Here is a 17931-nt window from a genome sequence, read left to right as displayed (position 1 = left end):
AAACCAACTGGGCCCTAATGTTAAGTGCCATTGGAAACGGGGCTCTAAAGACAACAAGACACATAAATGATGATCAAGAACTGTGGCTTGGATACTTAGAATTTCAAAAAAGACTGAATGTTCAGAATGTTTCATCCATGTCTTTGGTTAGGAACCTAGCTAGCTTGTGGCTATGTTTTATTTCTTCATAACAATCATACTCGCAATAAAACCCATTTATTTTTGGTCTAGACCATTTACTAAGGTATGATTTAGATGCTCTTGGCATAATTCTAAATTCGAACTTCTTTCGCCAAAAGAGGTTAATGTTTTAGGGGATTAAAAGGCCTCGTGTTTTGGGTTTCATGTTTAAAAAAAAAAAAATGATACTTGATTGTGAGCATAAGCAACAATTATATGCTTCTTGATAATGTGAATTCTCTTGATAGGCCACCAAAAGAGAGGTGGGTAATAATGCTTTATTTTACAGACCTTTATATACTGCAAAATTATGGAGTAAAAGATACATGCTACTTTCTGGTGCTTACTCCAAATAAGTGAACACAATTGGTAACTAACTAATACGGATTAATTTCTTTCTTAATCCCAAATTAACCTAAATGTTATTATCATGCAAACATGGTATAACTTGCTATTTCCATTTGTTAATAGATATTATGGTACATGAGGACTATGAAATTAAGCAAGCCACAATCCTGATTCGAACAGTTTTGTTGAGGTAAAAAAATGGCAAAAAAACAAGGCTTGATGATATAGGATCATTGATAATATAACTTGGCTGATCAATGATAAACATACAGTTGATGCTAAGTATTTAGCTGACTTAAATGAACATACAAGGGATCTTAGATATATAAAGCACAGAACAACAGTCAGGTCTGCCCGTTCAACAGTCTCACATAGTCAGTAACACGGTCTATTATTTCCTGCAACCTGCTTTGAGAATCATCCTGGAAGCACAGCGGAACAAGACTAAAAACCAGCGAGCTGTTGGAAGAATTTTGAATGAAAATGAAATTAGTAAGAAACGCTATTTAGCTTAAAAGTCGGTCAGTTAACCCTTTGGGTTTTCCCCACAGCGAAACATCACGTCAGAAAGACGACCACAACCAAAATAATATTGCACCTCCGTTAGAATACAACAGCATTAAACAAAAACAGGACAGATTATCCTATTTAACAAAATCAATAATCCACAATTGGTGTTCATGGCGCAAATCAATAGACATGGTCATCAAAACGTGTTAGCTGTTAGCTATAATCTACAAAGGCATTTGACTACAAAAGCTACTAACAGTGTATGCATACACTGCTTTAGATTGTATATATTCAGTGCATATATTGTATATGCATACTTAGCATCACATATATAGGTATACCCTGTAATGCCACCAACCTAACAAAAGTGTCCTATTACAATTACATGTCACACTGAGGACTAAATCTGCACTTTCTCCTGTTGCAGATGAGCTGCTCAAACTTATACTTAAATCAACATTTAACTCCTATTCCCACTACCATAGTGTTACTCTGTGAAATATTGAGTGTTTAAATGCTAGAGATTGCGGTGAATTGTATCTAGTGATATGAGGATGTAACTTTGCAAATAGCAACATGGAAAAGTCCCTGTAAAGCGTTCCATAAAAATATGAAATTGTTGGATTACAGGTAGGGTTGCAAAATTCCGGGAAATGTAAATAAATCCCGGGGTTTTCCCGGAATCCCGGTTGGACGTTTTCCGGACTCAGAAGATAAGAAGCAGGAAATGCAGATCCTCCAACCAAGATTTCTGGGAAACCAGGGAATTTATTGAACGTTTCCAGAATTCTAGAATCCAATTTATAACACTCTATATGGAACTGTTATTCATTCATTTATTCATTTCACTACTTTCAAAGTTAACATTTATGTCTGGAAGTTTAGTGGACATTCACTTTGGTACTGATTTTCATTTCAACAGAAAACAAAGTATAACTCCTAATAGTTCATCTAGTAACTTGTCTTATATTCTGATGTTCTCTTACCAATAAAGCACATTTTTACAATAAAATGAATAAAGTATGGCACATGACACAGGTCCTTGACACATAATTATCATGCAAAAACAAAAACATAAATAAAAATAATTAACAAAAAAGGTTGATTCATACCAGAATAATGCTTTCAGTAGTAACAAATGGTATAATAATACTAAAGTCATTTTTTACACAAAATAACCAAGACACTAATCTTGCAATTCAAAATTGATATCCCAAATCAAGCTAGCATAGCATGCAACATATGTCTCACTGTTTTCAGAGACCTCTCTTCACTCGCTTTAGGTTGTGGCATTGCATCTCCTTCTCCCAGGGCACGTCTGTAATCACACCCTATTCCCTACATAGTGCACCACTTAAAAGTAGTGCCCTACATAGGGAAGAGGGTGCTATTTGGGACGTCGCCTATCTCCTCTGGTGTAAATAGCGAAAGCAGGATATTGCAGACTGTAGCGTTGCGTCTGTAGCCTTCTACCGCCAGGCAAAGAGCCAGTAAGCCAATCACAAAGCTGCACGGTAATGTAGTGACTGTGCTGAACTGTACACACTCACAGCACATTGTTAGGGCACACTCATGGAAGTCACCTTGTTGCTACTTGGATTGGGCCTTCTCTATGAGGCCAGATGACCAAACCAACTCTTATAATGAGGATCAGTTGCATACCCGATTGGGCCATGAATGAAAATATGATCAGAGAAAATTTGCATTTTTTTTGTGAAAAACTATGGCTTCCTTCTTTAAACTGTCAACAACTGTAGATTGCCATGTTCTATTTTGGCACCAAACACAGCCTCACTAAAACATTCATGTTCGACAATTTCTCACCAACAGCTTTCTTAAATCCATCAAAGGATCAAATCCATCCATCCACCCCAAGTTGACAGGCGTTCAGCTCTAACCTGCGGAGCTCCCAAACTCGTTCTCTGTGGTGGAAGGGCACTTCCACTCTGGCACCAACTACTTCTGGGTTAGAGGTCAACCATTGCGGTCTTGGCCAGGTCCTTAGTTCCCTGGAGAATTCTCTTCATATGACCCACTTTCGATATCCCCAGATCCTGTGGAGAGCAGATGACATCTTAAGAACATAGATTCTCCTAATAGTTTATTTATTTAATGGAAATCATTTTATTTTATACCTTCCTTTTTAAATCACTATGCTATATCTGTTTTATGGTTTTTACATTCTTTTTTGGGGTAATATTTTGTTTTATGTCTTGCTCACCCTGTAATGCAACACTTATTTTGCTCTCTTACCCCTGTCTAAGCGGGGGAGGGCGGTCATACCAAGGCTCATTAGGTATTTCATTTATGATTTTAAGACACGTTGAAGAATCCCAAAAATATTTATGTTTTGGGGTCCTAAAAATGTGTTGGGGTCATACTGCTAATATCTCATACTAATGCTTGGAACAACAGATCGTCCCCCCAAAATAGTTTGTTCTGAAGTGTCTCTCCCATATCTGAGCGATGTAAGAAAGGTCAGGAAACATTTGTTATATACATTTTTTTTTTACATGTATTTAACCCTATACAGTGCCTTGCAAAAGTATTCATCCCCCTTGGCGTGTTTCCTATTTTGTTGCATTACAACCTGTAATATAAATAGATATTTATTTTGGATTTCGTGTAATGGACATACAGAAAATAGTCCAAATTGGTGAAGTGAAATGAAAAATATTACTAAAGAATTGAAAAAATAAAAAGCGGAAAATTGGTGTGTGCATATGTATTCACCCCCTTTGCTATGAAGCCCCTAAATAAGATCTGGTGCAACCAATTACATTCAGAAGTCAAATAATTAGTTAAATAAAGTCCACCTGTGTGCAATCTAAGTGTCACATGATCTGTCACATGATTTCAGTACATATACACCTGTTATGAAAGGCCCCAGAGTCTGCAACACCACTAAGCAAGGGGCACCACCAAGCAAGCGGCACCATGAAGACCAAGGAGCTCTTCAAACAGGTCAGGGACAGAGTTGTTGAAAAGTACAGATCAGGTTTGGATTATAAAAAAATATCAGAAACTTTGAACATCCCACAGAGCACAATTAAATCCATTATTAAAAAATGAAAAGAATTTGGCACCACAACAAACCTGCCAAGAGAGGGCCGCTCACCAAAACTCACGGACCAGGCAGGGAGGGCATTATCAGAGAGGCAAAAAAGACACCAAAGATATCTATTAGTTTTTTTATTTTACCTTAATTTACCAAGCAAGTCAGATAAGAACAAATTCTTATTTTCAATGACGGCCTAGGAACACTGAGTTAACTGCCTTGTTCAGGAGTAGAACAACATATTTTTACCTTGTCAGCTCTGGGATTCGCTCTTGCAACATTTCAGTTACTAGTCCAATGCTCTAACCACTAAATCAAATCAAATCAAATTTTATTGGTCACATGCACATGGTTTGCAGATGTTAATGCGAGTGTAGCAAAATGCTTGTGTAGCGAAATGCCACCAGGCTACCTGCCGCCCCAGATAACCCTGAAGGAGCTGCAAAGCTCCACAGCGGAGATTGGAGTATCTGTCCATAGGACCACTTTAAGAGGTACACTCCACAGAGCTGGGCTTTACGGAAGGGTGCCCAGAAAAAAGCCATTGCTCAAAGAAAGATATAGGCAAACATGTTTGGTGTTCGCCAAAAAGCATGTGGGAGACTCCCAAAATATATGGAAGAAGGTACTCTGGTCAGATGAGACTAAAATTGAGCTTTTTGGCCGTCAAGGAAAATGATATGTCTGGTGCAAACCCAACACCTCTCATCACCCCGAGAAAACCATCCCAAAGTGAAACATGGTGGTGGCAGCATCATGCTGTGGGGATGTTTTTCATCTGCAGGGACTGGGACACTGATCAGAATTGAAGGAATGATGGATGGCGCTAAATACAAGGATGTTCTACCAGAGATTTGAGACTGGTACAAAGGTTCACCTTCCAGCAGGACAATGACCCTAAGCATACTGCTAAATTAACACTTGAGTGGAAACATTTCAATGTCTTGGAATGGCCTAGTCAAAGCCCAGACCTCAATGCAATTGAGAATCTGTGATGTGACTTAAAGATTGCTGTACACCAGCAGAACCCATCCAACTTGAAGGAGCTGTAAAGGAGCTGTAAAATCCCAGTGGCTAGATATGTCAAGCTTATAGAGACATACCCCAAGAGACTTGCAGCTGTAATCTTATTTCTTGTTTGTTTCACAATAAATCTTCAAAGTGGTAGGTATGTTGCTTAATTCAAAATACAAACCCCCCAAAAATCCATTTTAATTCCAGGTTGTAATGCAACAAAATAGGAAAAATGCCAAGGGGGTGAATTTTCGCAAGCACTGTATTTCTGGCATTAACTTCTTGGTGACTAGGGGGCAGTATTGAGTAGCTTGGATGAATAAAAGCCATAAAAGCTATAATATGCATATAATTAGAATATTTATCTAATATATGCATGTTATATGCATTTTATTGGATATAACACACTCTGAAGTTTCTAAAACTGTTTCAATGATGTCTGTGAGTATAACAGAACTCATATGGCAGGCGAAAACCTAATCAAAAATCCAACCAGGAAGTGGGAAATCTGAGGTTGGTCGTTTTTCAACTCATTCCCTATTGAAGATACAGTGGGATATTAGTCATGTTGCACCTCCTAAGGCTTCCACTAGATGTCAAAAGTCTTTAGAAACTTGTTTGAGGCTTCCACTGTAAAAGAGGGACATAAGGGCAGTGAGTCAGTGGTGTGGCAGAGTGCCATGGGCTAGTGGCGCGCGGTCATGAGAGAGTTAGCTCGCATTCCATTACTTTTCTACAGACAAAGGAATTCTCTGGTTGGAACGTTATTGAAGATTTATGTTAAAAACATCCTAAAGATTGATTCTATACATCGTTTGACATGTTTCTACAGACTGTAACAGAACTTTTTTGACATTTCGTCTGCTCTTCACGCGCTTCGTGACTTTGGATTTGTTTACAAAACGCGCTAACAGAAGTAGCTATTTGGACATAAATGATGGACATTATCGAACAAATAAACAAATCAAACATTTATTGTGGAACTGGGATTCCTGGGAGGGTATTCTGATGAAGATCATCAAAGGTAAGTGAATATTTCTAATGCTATTTCTGACTAATGTTGACTACACAACATGGCAGATTTTTCTTTGGCTGGTTTGGGCTCTGAGTGCCGTACTCAGATTATTGCATGGTGTGCTTTTTCCGTAAAGATTTTTTTGAAATCTGACACAGCGGTTGCATTAAGGAGAAGCTTATCTAAAGTTCCATGTATAATAGTTGTATCTTTTATCAATGTTTATTATGAGTATTTCTGTGAATTGATGTGGCTCTCTGCAAAATCAACGCATGTTTTGGAACTACTGAACATAACACGCCAATGTAAAATTAGATTTTTGGATATAAATATGCACTTTATCGAACAAAACATACATGTATTGTGTAACATGATGTCCTATGAGTGGCAGCTGATGAAGATCATCAAAGGTTAGTGATTCATTTTATCTATATTTCTGCTTTTTGTGACTCCTCTCTTTGGCTGGAAAATGGCTGTGTTTTTCTGTGACTTGGTGGTGACTTAACATAATCGTTTGTGGTGCTTTCGCTGTAAAGCCTTTTTGAAATCAGACACTGTGGCTGGATTAATGAGAATGTTATCTTTTAAATGGTGTAAAATACTTGTATGCTTGAGGAATTGTAATTATGAGATTTTTGTTGTTTTGAATTTGGCGCCCTGCACTTTCACTGGCTGTTGGTGGGGTGGGACGCTACCATCCCAAATATCCCAGAGAGGTTAATCAGTCTCCATATACAGTATATTTCCATTCATTTTCTCATCTAGACGAGTCTTGTCAGGCCTGTGGGCGTCCTAGAGCAAAACAACCGACGTACCCTACCGTTCAAAAGTTTGAGGTCACTTAGAAATGGTATTGTTTTTGATAGAAAAACACATTTTGTGGCCATTAAAATAACATCAAATTGATCAGAAATACATTGTCGACATTGATAATGTTGTAAATTACTATTGTAGCTGGAAACGGCAGATTTGTTATGGAATATCTACTGAACATCGGCGTACAGAGGCCCATTATCCGCAACCATCAATCCTGTGTTCCAATGGCACGTTGTGTTATGGCACTGTTGACTGTTATGGCACTGTTGACTGTCATTGGCACATTGACTGTCAATGGCACGTTGACTGTCCCCAGTCCACCTGGCCGTGCTGCTGCTCCAGTTTCAACTGTTCTGCCTGTAATTATTATTATTTGACCATGCTGGTCATTTATGAACATATGAACACCTTGGCCATGTTCTGTTGTAATCTCCACCCGGCACAGCGAGAAGAGGACTGGCCACCCCACATAGCCTGGTTCCTCTCTAGGTTTCTTCCTAGGTTTTGGCCTTTCTAGGGAGTTTTTCCTAGCCACCGTGCTTCAACACCTGCATTGCTTGCTGTTTGTGGTTTTAGGCTGGGTGTCTGTACAGCACTTTGAGATATCAGCTGATGTACGAAGGGCTATATAAATACATTTGATTTGATTTTGATTTGTTAGCTAATTCAAGTTTATAATTTTAAAAGGCTAATTGATCATTAGAAAATACTTTTGCAATTATGTTAGCACAGCTGAAAACTTTTGTTCTGATTAAAGAGGCAATAAAACTGTCCTTCTTTTGACTAATTCAGTATCTGGAGCATCAGCATTTTTGGGTTCGATTACAGGCTCAAAATGGTCAGAAACAACAAACTTTCTTCTGAAATTCGTCAGTATGTTATTGTTCTGAGAAATGAAGGCTATTCTATGCAAGAAATTGGCAAGAAATGTAAGATCTCGTACCACGCTGTGTTTCTACTCCCTTCACTCACAGAACAGTGTAAACTGTCTATAAATAGAATACAAAGAGGAGTGGGAGGCCCTGATGCACAACTGAACAAGAGACAAGTCCATTAGAGTGTCTAGTTTGAGAAACAGATGCCTCACAAGGCCTCAACTGGCAGCTTCATTAAATAGTAACCGCAACACCCCAGTCTCAACTTCAACAGTGAAGAGGCGACTCCGGGATGCTGGCCTTCTAGGCAGAGTTGCAAAGGAAAAGCCATATCTCAGACTGGCCAATAAAAATAAAATATTAAGATGGGCAAAAGAACACAGACACTGGACAGAGGAAGATTGGATAAAAGTGTTGACAGACGGATCAAAGTTTGAGGTGCTCGGATCACAAAGAAGAAAACTCATATAAAATGGAAAGGTGATGCAGTAGTGCTTCACGCCATCTGTCAAGCATGGTGGAGGCAATGCCTGGGGGTGCTTTGGTGGTGGTCTTGAAGGGATTTTGAAGAAGGAATGCTATCACTCCATTTTGCAACGCCATGCCATACCCTGTGGATGGCGCTTAATTAGAGCCAATTTCCTCCAACAACAGGACAATGACCCAAATCACAGCTCTAAACTATGCAAAACAATTTAGGGAAGAAGCAGTCAGCTGGTATTCTGTCTATAATGGAGTGGCCAGCACAGTCACCAGATCTCAACCCTATTGAGCTGTTGTGGGAGCAGCTTGACCGTATGGTACATAAGTGCCCATCAAGCCAATCCAACTTGTGGGAGGTGCTTCAGGAAGCATGGGGTGAAATCTCTTCAGATTTCCTCAAATTGACAACTAGAATGCCAAAGGTCTGCAAGGCTGTAATTTTTGCAAATGGAGGATTCTTTGAAGAAAACAAAGTTTGAAGGACACAATTATTATTTGAATAAAAAATCATTATTTTTAACCTTGTCAACATCTTGCCTATATATCCTATTCATTTTGCAACAAATTTCATGTGTTTTCTTGGAAAACAAGGACATTTCTAAGTGACCCCAAACTTTTGAACGGTAGTGTTGGCAGATCGGCTGTACCAACTTCAGACGAGTCTCCTGACACTTGTGAGAGTATCATCTTTCCATAGAAGGGTCCTAATAGCTGCTAGGCCAAACCGTTCAGATGCTACAGGGGATTTTGTGAGAAGACCGAATTTTGGGATGTCTCATGGTCTGACAAACAGCGCTCCATCTCTGTCACCTTTCACCTCAGATGCAGAAGTGCGACATAGGCGGATGAGGTGGAATGAGACGCATCCATTTCAAAACCAGATATCTCCAGCTTAAATTTACAAATGTGTATGTACATTTTTTTATCATGCTAATTTGATTTCCATGGGGGTGAGGACATCGACATTTGGGGGTTTTAAAGGCAGCTTCACCTAAGAGCTTCCAAATAATAAAAAGCTACAGGTCATGTACTGTATAAACAATATATTCTGGTCAATGACAAAACAGAAAGTGCCAACAGACATGTTGTGTTGTGCTGTACCTACCTTCAATTAGCATAGCAAATATTCAAACATGGAGTACACTACTGAACAGCATGCAGCTGACACTGTTTATGTTTATGATCCCGTTGTCATTTTCTGTGTGATAGTTTGGTAACACTTTACTTATTAAAGCCAAACTGCATGCTTTATAACTTGTTTTGGAAGTGTAGAGGCCCTCATAATGTATTCTAATAAGGATTATAATATGTTTATACCACAACATTGTTGAATACTTGTTTCTGATTGGTTAGAAGGGCATTCTAGAATGGACATTAAACCAGATAACGGGACAGTTGGAAAATATATCGGGACACCTTGCATTCAAGATACAATGCAGACTGTACTTGCTACAAAGTTACAGAAAGCTAAACCAGCAACCAAACAAAATGAAATTGTATATGTTGTAAACAAGGAAAAAATTTAGCTAGCTAGCATTGACATTTTTTTGTAGAGACATATTTTTTTGGAGCATCTGATGACCTAACGTGGTGAGTGATGAACATGAATTTCTCTGGTCCCTACTGTTGCAGCCATGACACAGGTGGTGCTATGCTGTCAAATCCTCCCATGTTTCTAGTTTGACCAGCTGTTTTAAGCAAATAGTATTAGTTTAAACAAATGTAACGGAATAAACTTTGATGTTATCTTCACTAGGATAGGGGGCAGCATTCGGAAGTTTGGATGAAAAGCGTGCCCAAATTAAACTGCCTGCTAATCAGGCTCATTTGCTAGGATATGCATATGATTAGTATATTTGGATATAACTGTTAAAATAATGTCTGTGAGTATAACATAACTGATATGGCAGGCGAAAACCTGAGGAAAATCCAACCAGGAAGTATTATTATTTTGAAAGGCTGTTTTTCCATTGAAAGCCTATCCACCATTCAAAGACTTAGGACCCAGTTCATGATCTCTATGGCTTCCTCAACATGTGACCAGTCTTTAGGCGTTGTTTCAGGCTTTTACTCTGAAAAATGCGGGAGATACACCGCTTTCAATGAGAGGACAATGGAAATTTCCATCCATGAATCAAGCACGTGATCGGGAGCGCGCATTTCTTGTTTACCTTTTCCATTGACAAAGCCTTTGTCCGGTTGAAATATTATTGATCAACCTGAAGATTGATTTTAAACATCGTTTGACATGTTTCTACTATCTTTTATTGTACTTTTTTGACTTTTCGCCTTGGTTTTGAGAGCGAGCATTGTGCCTTTGGATTTCTGAACTAAACGCACCAACAAACGGAGGTATTTGGACATAAAGATGAACTTTATCGAACAAAACAAACATTTGTTGTCTAACATGGAGACCTGGGAGTGCCACCAGATGAAGATCATCAAAGGTAAGTGATTCATTTTAATGCTATTTCTGACTTTTGTGACACTCTCCTTGGTTTGAAAATGGCTGTATGGCCTTCTGTGGCTAGGAGCTGACCTAACATAATCGCAAAGTGTGCATTCGCTGTAAAGCCTTTTTGAAATCTGACACAGCGGTTGCATTATTAAGGAGAAGTTTATCTGTATTCGTATGTTTAACACTTGTATCTTTTATCACTTTTATGATGAGTATTTCTGTAATTTGATGTGGCTCTCTGCACTTGTTTGTTTGAGACAAGACAATTCTGAACATAAAACACCAATTTCATATGAGGTTTTTGGACATAAAGATTAACTTTATCGAACAAAACACATATTTATTGTGTAACATGAAGTCCTGTGAGTGCCATCAGATGAATATCATCAAACGTTAGTGATTAATTGAATCGCTATTTCTGACTTTGTGAGCCCTCTCCTTGGCTGGAAAATAGCTGTATGGTTTTCTGTGACTCGGTACTGACCTAACATAATCGTTTGGTGTGCTTTCGCCGTAAAGCCTATTTGAAATCGGACACTGTGGCTGGGTTAACAAGAAGTTTACCTTTTAAAATGATGTAAAATACTTGTATGTTTGAGGAATTTTAATTATGGGACTTCTGTTGTTTTGAATTTGGCGCCCTGCAATTTCACTGGCTGTTGTCGAGGTGGGACGCTAGCTGCTAGCAAGCTAGTTGGCTAGTAAGGGATGAGAACGTTGCCACTGAGCATGGCAACAGAACATAAAGAATGAATGACTGGCTCACGTCCATAAATATTGAACTAATCGAACAATTTAAATATCAACAACAACAAAGTATCTATAGCAGTAAATGTGTGCTTTCATATTGTTTTCTTTGTCAACTGTGGTATAAGCGGGATAAAAGCCGCCGTTCTGTACATTACCTTTTGAAAAATTAACCCTGCAATGGTGCATCGTCCATTATTTCCAAAGTAATGTACAGAACGTCTGCATTTATCCCTTACTAAAAACTTCTATGCTGGAAAAAAAATGTACAGACTCAAAAAAACATTAGAAGCTCCTCTTACATGCATATGACAAGTCTTACAATTCATTATAGATGCATCATAATGCATTGTAACTGCAAGTGTTACATAAAGTGTTACCATGTTTCTAAAAAGGATAAATTATAATTATGGAATAGCGTTTAGGATATTTTCCTTTTACTTCCAATTATGTTTTTTCGACAGATAATGGTGGTTTTGTCATATAAATGGAGGGGACAGATTTGGAATGAGGGGACACAGACAGAGAAACACTGGCACAGTCCAAGGTATGTTAGGCAAGTCGCTCGTAAGGATGAGTGCAAAACTATTATTGTCTAATGTCAAAAAAGTCATCCCCTTGCTTTGCCGTCGTTCACTTCACCGTCTATAGATCCATTAGGATAATTGGCACATGAAACTCTGATAAACAATGTGAAATAGAACAGTCTAAATGACTCCATCATCTGTAAGGAGGTTATGGGGGTAATGAAGTGTGGTATATCCCTGGGAGTGTATCATTAGTCGGAATCCGTTGCAAAACCGTTTACTTCAAACAGAAAATATTTTGCAACGAAAACGAGAGTTTCTATTGGACAAATTCATCTATGTCCTTCCCTGTCTGTTTAATTGTTGATTACTTTTTTTAGATTACTGTTGTGTATTGTTAGATATTACTGCACTGTTGGAACTAGGAATACAAGCATTTCGCTACACCCACAATAGCATCTGCTAAATATGTGTATGCGACCAACAAAATGTGATTTTCTTTGATTTAGCGTAAACATTGAATGGGTTCAGTAGGAAAATGTTGTGTCACAGACAAGATGTTATGCAAACGGAATCTGACTAATTAATACACCTCTTGTTTCTCCCTGAGGTATTTTCTCAGTGTGGAGTCAACATTGAACATCTTTCTCCTATAACTCCAAGCCACCCATGTTCAGCAGTACTCCAAAGGTCCACTCTCACCCCTGGGGTCAATATTACTGGGAGTTGTTGTGTTCTGTCCGTGAACAGCGTCTCTATATCGCTCCGACCTAAAACTGTCCCACTGTAAAAGAGGGACATAAGGGCAATAATCAGAGGCCCATTATCCGCAACCATCAATCCTGTGTTCCAATGGCACGTTGTGTTATGGCACTGTTGACTGTTATGGCACTGTTGACTGTCATTGGCACATTGACTGTCAATGGCACGTTGACTGTCCCCAGTCCACCTGGCCGTGCTGCTGCTCCAGTTTCAACTGTTCTGCCTGTAATTATTATTATTTGACCATGCTGGTCATTTATGAACATATGAACACCTTGGCCATGTTCTGTTGTAATCTCCACCCGGCACAGCGAGAAGAGGACTGGCCACCCCACATAGCCTGGTTCCTCTCTAGGTTTCTTCCTAGGTTTTGGCCTTTCTAGGGAGTTTTTCCTAGCCACCGTGCTTCAACACCTGCATTGCTTGCTGTTTGTGGTTTTAGGCTGGGTGTCTGTACAGCACTTTGAGATATCAGCTGATGTACGAAGGGCTATATAAATACATTTGATTTGATTTTGATTTGTTAGCTAATTCAAGTTTATAATTTTAAAAGGCTAATTGATCATTAGAAAATACTTTTGCAATTATGTTAGCACAGCTGAAAACTTTTGTTCTGATTAAAGAGGCAATAAAACTGTCCTTCTTTTGACTAATTCAGTATCTGGAGCATCAGCATTTTTGGGTTCGATTACAGGCTCAAAATGGTCAGAAACAACAAACTTTCTTCTGAAATTCGTCAGTATGTTATTGTTCTGAGAAATGAAGGCTATTCTATGCAAGAAATTGGCAAGAAATGTAAGATCTCGTACCACGCTGTGTTTCTACTCCCTTCACTCACAGAACAGTGTAAACTGTCTATAAATAGAATACAAAGAGGAGTGGGAGGCCCTGATGCACAACTGAACAAGAGACAAGTCCATTAGAGTGTCTAGTTTGAGAAACAGATGCCTCACAAGGCCTCAACTGGCAGCTTCATTAAATAGTAACCGCAACACCCCAGTCTCAACTTCAACAGTGAAGAGGCGACTCCGGGATGCTGGCCTTCTAGGCAGAGTTGCAAAGGAAAAGCCATATCTCAGACTGGCCAATAAAAATAAAATATTAAGATGGGCAAAAGAACACAGACACTGGACAGAGGAAGATTGGATAAAAGTGTTGACAGACGGATCAAAGTTTGAGGTGCTCGGATCACAAAGAAGAAAACTCATATAAAATGGAAAGGTGATGCAGTAGTGCTTCACGCCATCTGTCAAGCATGGTGGAGGCAATGCCTGGGGGTGCTTTGGTGGTGGTCTTGAAGGGATTTTGAAGAAGGAATGCTATCACTCCATTTTGCAACGCCATGCCATACCCTGTGGATGGCGCTTAATTAGAGCCAATTTCCTCCAACAACAGGACAATGACCCAAATCACAGCTCTAAACTATGCAAAACAATTTAGGGAAGAAGCAGTCAGCTGGTATTCTGTCTATAATGGAGTGGCCAGCACAGTCACCAGATCTCAACCCTATTGAGCTGTTGTGGGAGCAGCTTGACCGTATGGTACATAAGTGCCCATCAAGCCAATCCAACTTGTGGGAGGTGCTTCAGGAAGCATGGGGTGAAATCTCTTCAGATTTCCTCAAATTGACAACTAGAATGCCAAAGGTCTGCAAGGCTGTAATTTTTGCAAATGGAGGATTCTTTGAAGAAAACAAAGTTTGAAGGACACAATTATTATTTGAATAAAAAATCATTATTTTTAACCTTGTCAACATCTTGCCTATATATCCTATTCATTTTGCAACAAATTTCATGTGTTTTCTTGGAAAACAAGGACATTTCTAAGTGACCCCAAACTTTTGAACGGTAGTGTTGGCAGATCGGCTGTACCAACTTCAGACGAGTCTCCTGACACTTGTGAGAGTATCATCTTTCCATAGAAGGGTCCTAATAGCTGCTAGGCCAAACCGTTCAGATGCTACAGGGGATTTTGTGAGAAGACCGAATTTTGGGATGTCTCATGGTCTGACAAACAGCGCTCCATCTCTGTCACCTTTCACCTCAGATGCAGAAGTGCGACATAGGCGGATGAGGTGGAATGAGACGCATCCATTTCAAAACCAGATATCTCCAGCTTAAATTTACAAATGTGTATGTACATTTTTTTATCATGCTAATTTGATTTCCATGGGGGTGAGGACATCGACATTTGGGGGTTTTAAAGGCAGCCTCACCTAAGAGCTTCCAAATAATAAAAAGCTACAGGTCATGTACTGTATAAACAATATATTCTGGTCAATGACAAAACAGAAAGTGCCAACAGACATGTTGTGTTGTGCTGTACCTACCTTCAATTAGCATAGCAAATATTCAAACATGGAGTACACTACTGAACAGCATGCAGCTGACACTGTTTATGTTTATGATCCCGTTGTCATTTTCTGTGTGATAGTTTGGTAACACTTTACTTATTAAAGCCAAACTGCATGCTTTATAACTTGTTTTGGAAGTGTAGAGGCCCTCATAATGTATTCTAATAAGGATTATAATATGTTTATACCACAACATTGTTGAATACTTGTTTCTGATTGGTTAGAAGGGCATTCTAGAATGGACATTAAACCAGATAACGGGACAGTTGGAAAATATATCGGGACACCTTGCATTCAAGATACAATGCAGACTGTACTTGCTACAAAGTTACAGAAAGCTAAACCAGCAACCAAACAAAATGAAATTGTATATGTTGTAAACAAGGAAAAAATTTAGCTAGCTAGCATTGACATTTTTTTGTAGAGACATATTTTTTTGGAGCATCTGATGACCTAACGTGGTGAGTGATGAACATGAATTTCTCTGGTCCCTACTGTTGCAGCCATGACACAGGTGGTGCTATGCTGTCAAATCCTCCCATGTTTCTAGTTTGACCAGCTGTTTTAAGCAAATAGTATTAGTTTAAACAAATGTAACGGAATAAACTTTGATGTTATCTTCACTAGGATAGGGGGCAGCATTCGGAAGTTTGGATGAAAAGCGTGCCCAAATTAAACTGCCTGCTAATCAGGCTCATTTGCTAGGATATGCATATGATTAGTATATTTGGATATAACTGTTAAAATAATGTCTGTGAGTATAACATAACTGATATGGCAGGCGAAAACCTGAGGAAAATCCAACCAGGAAGTATTATTATTTTGAAAGGCTGTTTTTCCATTGAAAGCCTATCCACCATTCAAAGACTTAGGACCCAGTTCATGATCTCTATGGCTTCCTCAACATGTGACCAGTCTTTAGGCGTTGTTTCAGGCTTTTACTCTGAAAAATGCGGGAGATACACCGCTTTCAATGAGAGGACAATGGAAATTTCCATCCATGAATCAAGCACGTGATCGGGAGCGCGCATTTCTTGTTTACCTTTTCCATTGACAAAGCCTTTGTCCGGTTGAAATATTATTGATCAACCTGAAGATTGATTTTAAACATCGTTTGACATGTTTCTACTATCTTTTATTGTACTTTTTTGACTTTTCGCCTTGGTTTTGAGAGCGAGCATTGTGCCTTTGGATTTCTGAACTAAACGCACCAACAAACGGAGGTATTTGGACATAAAGATGAACTTTATCGAACAAAACAAACATTTGTTGTCTAACATGGAGACCTGGGAGTGCCACCAGATGAAGATCATCAAAGGTAAGTGATTCATTTTAATGCTATTTCTGACTTTTGTGACACTCTCCTTGGTTTGAAAATGGCTGTATGGCCTTCTGTGGCTAGGAGCTGACCTAACATAATCGCAAAGTGTGCATTCGCTGTAAAGCCTTTTTGAAATCTGACACAGCGGTTGCATTATTAAGGAGAAGTTTATCTGTATTCGTATGTTTAACACTTGTATCTTTTATCACTTTTATGATGAGTATTTCTGTAATTTGATGTGGCTCTCTGCACTTGTTTGTTTGAGACAAGACAATTCTGAACATAAAACACCAATTTCATATGAGGTTTTTGGACATAAAGATTAACTTTATCGAACAAAACACATATTTATTGTGTAACATGAAGTCCTGTGAGTGCCATCAGATGAATATCATCAAACGTTAGTGATTAATTGAATCGCTATTTCTGACTTTGTGAGCCCTCTCCTTGGCTGGAAAATAGCTGTATGGTTTTCTGTGACTCGGTACTGACCTAACATAATCGTTTGGTGTGCTTTCGCCGTAAAGCCTATTTGAAATCGGACACTGTGGCTGGGTTAACAAGAAGTTTACCTTTTAAAATGATGTAAAATACTTGTATGTTTGAGGAATTTTAATTATGGGACTTCTGTTGTTTTGAATTTGGCGCCCTGCAATTTCACTGGCTGTTGTCGAGGTGGGACGCTAGCTGCTAGCAAGCTAGTTGGCTAGTAAGGGATGAGAACGTTGCCACTGAGCATGGCAACAGAACATAAAGAATGAATGACTGGCTCACGTCCATAAATATTGAACTAATCGAACAATTTAAATATCAACAACAACAAAGTATCTATAGCAGTAAATGTGTGCTTTCATATTGTTTTCTTTGTCAACTGTGGTATAAGCGGGATAAAAGCCGCCGTTCTGTACATTACCTTTTGAAAAATTAACCCTGCAATGGTGCATCGTCCATTATTTCCAAAGTAATGTACAGAACGTCTGCATTTATCCCTTACTAAAAACTTCTATGCTGGAAAAAAAATGTACAGACTCAAAAAAACATTAGAAGCTCCTCTTACATGCATATGACAAGTCTTACAATTCATTATAGATGCATCATAATGCATTGTAACTGCAAGTGTTACATAAAGTGTTACCATGTTTCTAAAAAGGATAAATTATAATTATGGAATAGCGTTTAGGATATTTTCCTTTTACTTCCAATTATGTTTTTTCGACAGATAATGGTGGTTTTGTCATATAAATGGAGGGGACAGATTTGGAATGAGGGGACACAGACAGAGAAACACTGGCACAGTCCAAGGTATGTTAGGCAAGTCGCTCGTAAGGATGAGTGCAAAACTATTATTGTCTAATGTCAAAAAAGTCATCCCCTTGCTTTGCCGTCGTTCACTTCACCGTCTATAGATCCATTAGGATAATTGGCACATGAAACTCTGATAAACAATGTGAAATAGAACAGTCT

General features: G+C 38.8%; 1 protein-coding gene across 5 annotated transcripts in view; it reads right to left on the bottom strand.

Annotated features, from left to right (window-relative positions):
• Nucleotides 1–1880: 1880 nt before the first annotated feature.
• LOC110504796 (diacylglycerol kinase eta) overlaps nucleotides 1881–17931 on the bottom strand; it is a 112380-nt gene continuing 96329 nt past the window's right edge. For all 5 annotated transcript variants that reach the window (XM_036975215.1, XM_036975213.1, XM_036975216.1 and 2 more), the window contains one exon: nucleotides 1881–3092. In XM_036975215.1, the coding sequence (XP_036831110.1) occupies nucleotides 3006–3092 (87 nt within the window). In that variant the 3' untranslated portion in view covers nucleotides 1881–3005. The remainder of the gene's footprint in view (nucleotides 3093–17931) is intronic.

This window comes from Oncorhynchus mykiss, chromosome 3, assembly GCF_013265735.2.
Source record: "Oncorhynchus mykiss isolate Arlee chromosome 3, USDA_OmykA_1.1, whole genome shotgun sequence".
Lineage (NCBI taxonomy): Eukaryota > Metazoa > Chordata > Actinopteri > Salmoniformes > Salmonidae > Oncorhynchus > Oncorhynchus mykiss.
Note: the sequence above shows the minus strand (reverse complement) of the source record. Positions and strands in the feature narration are given on the sequence as shown.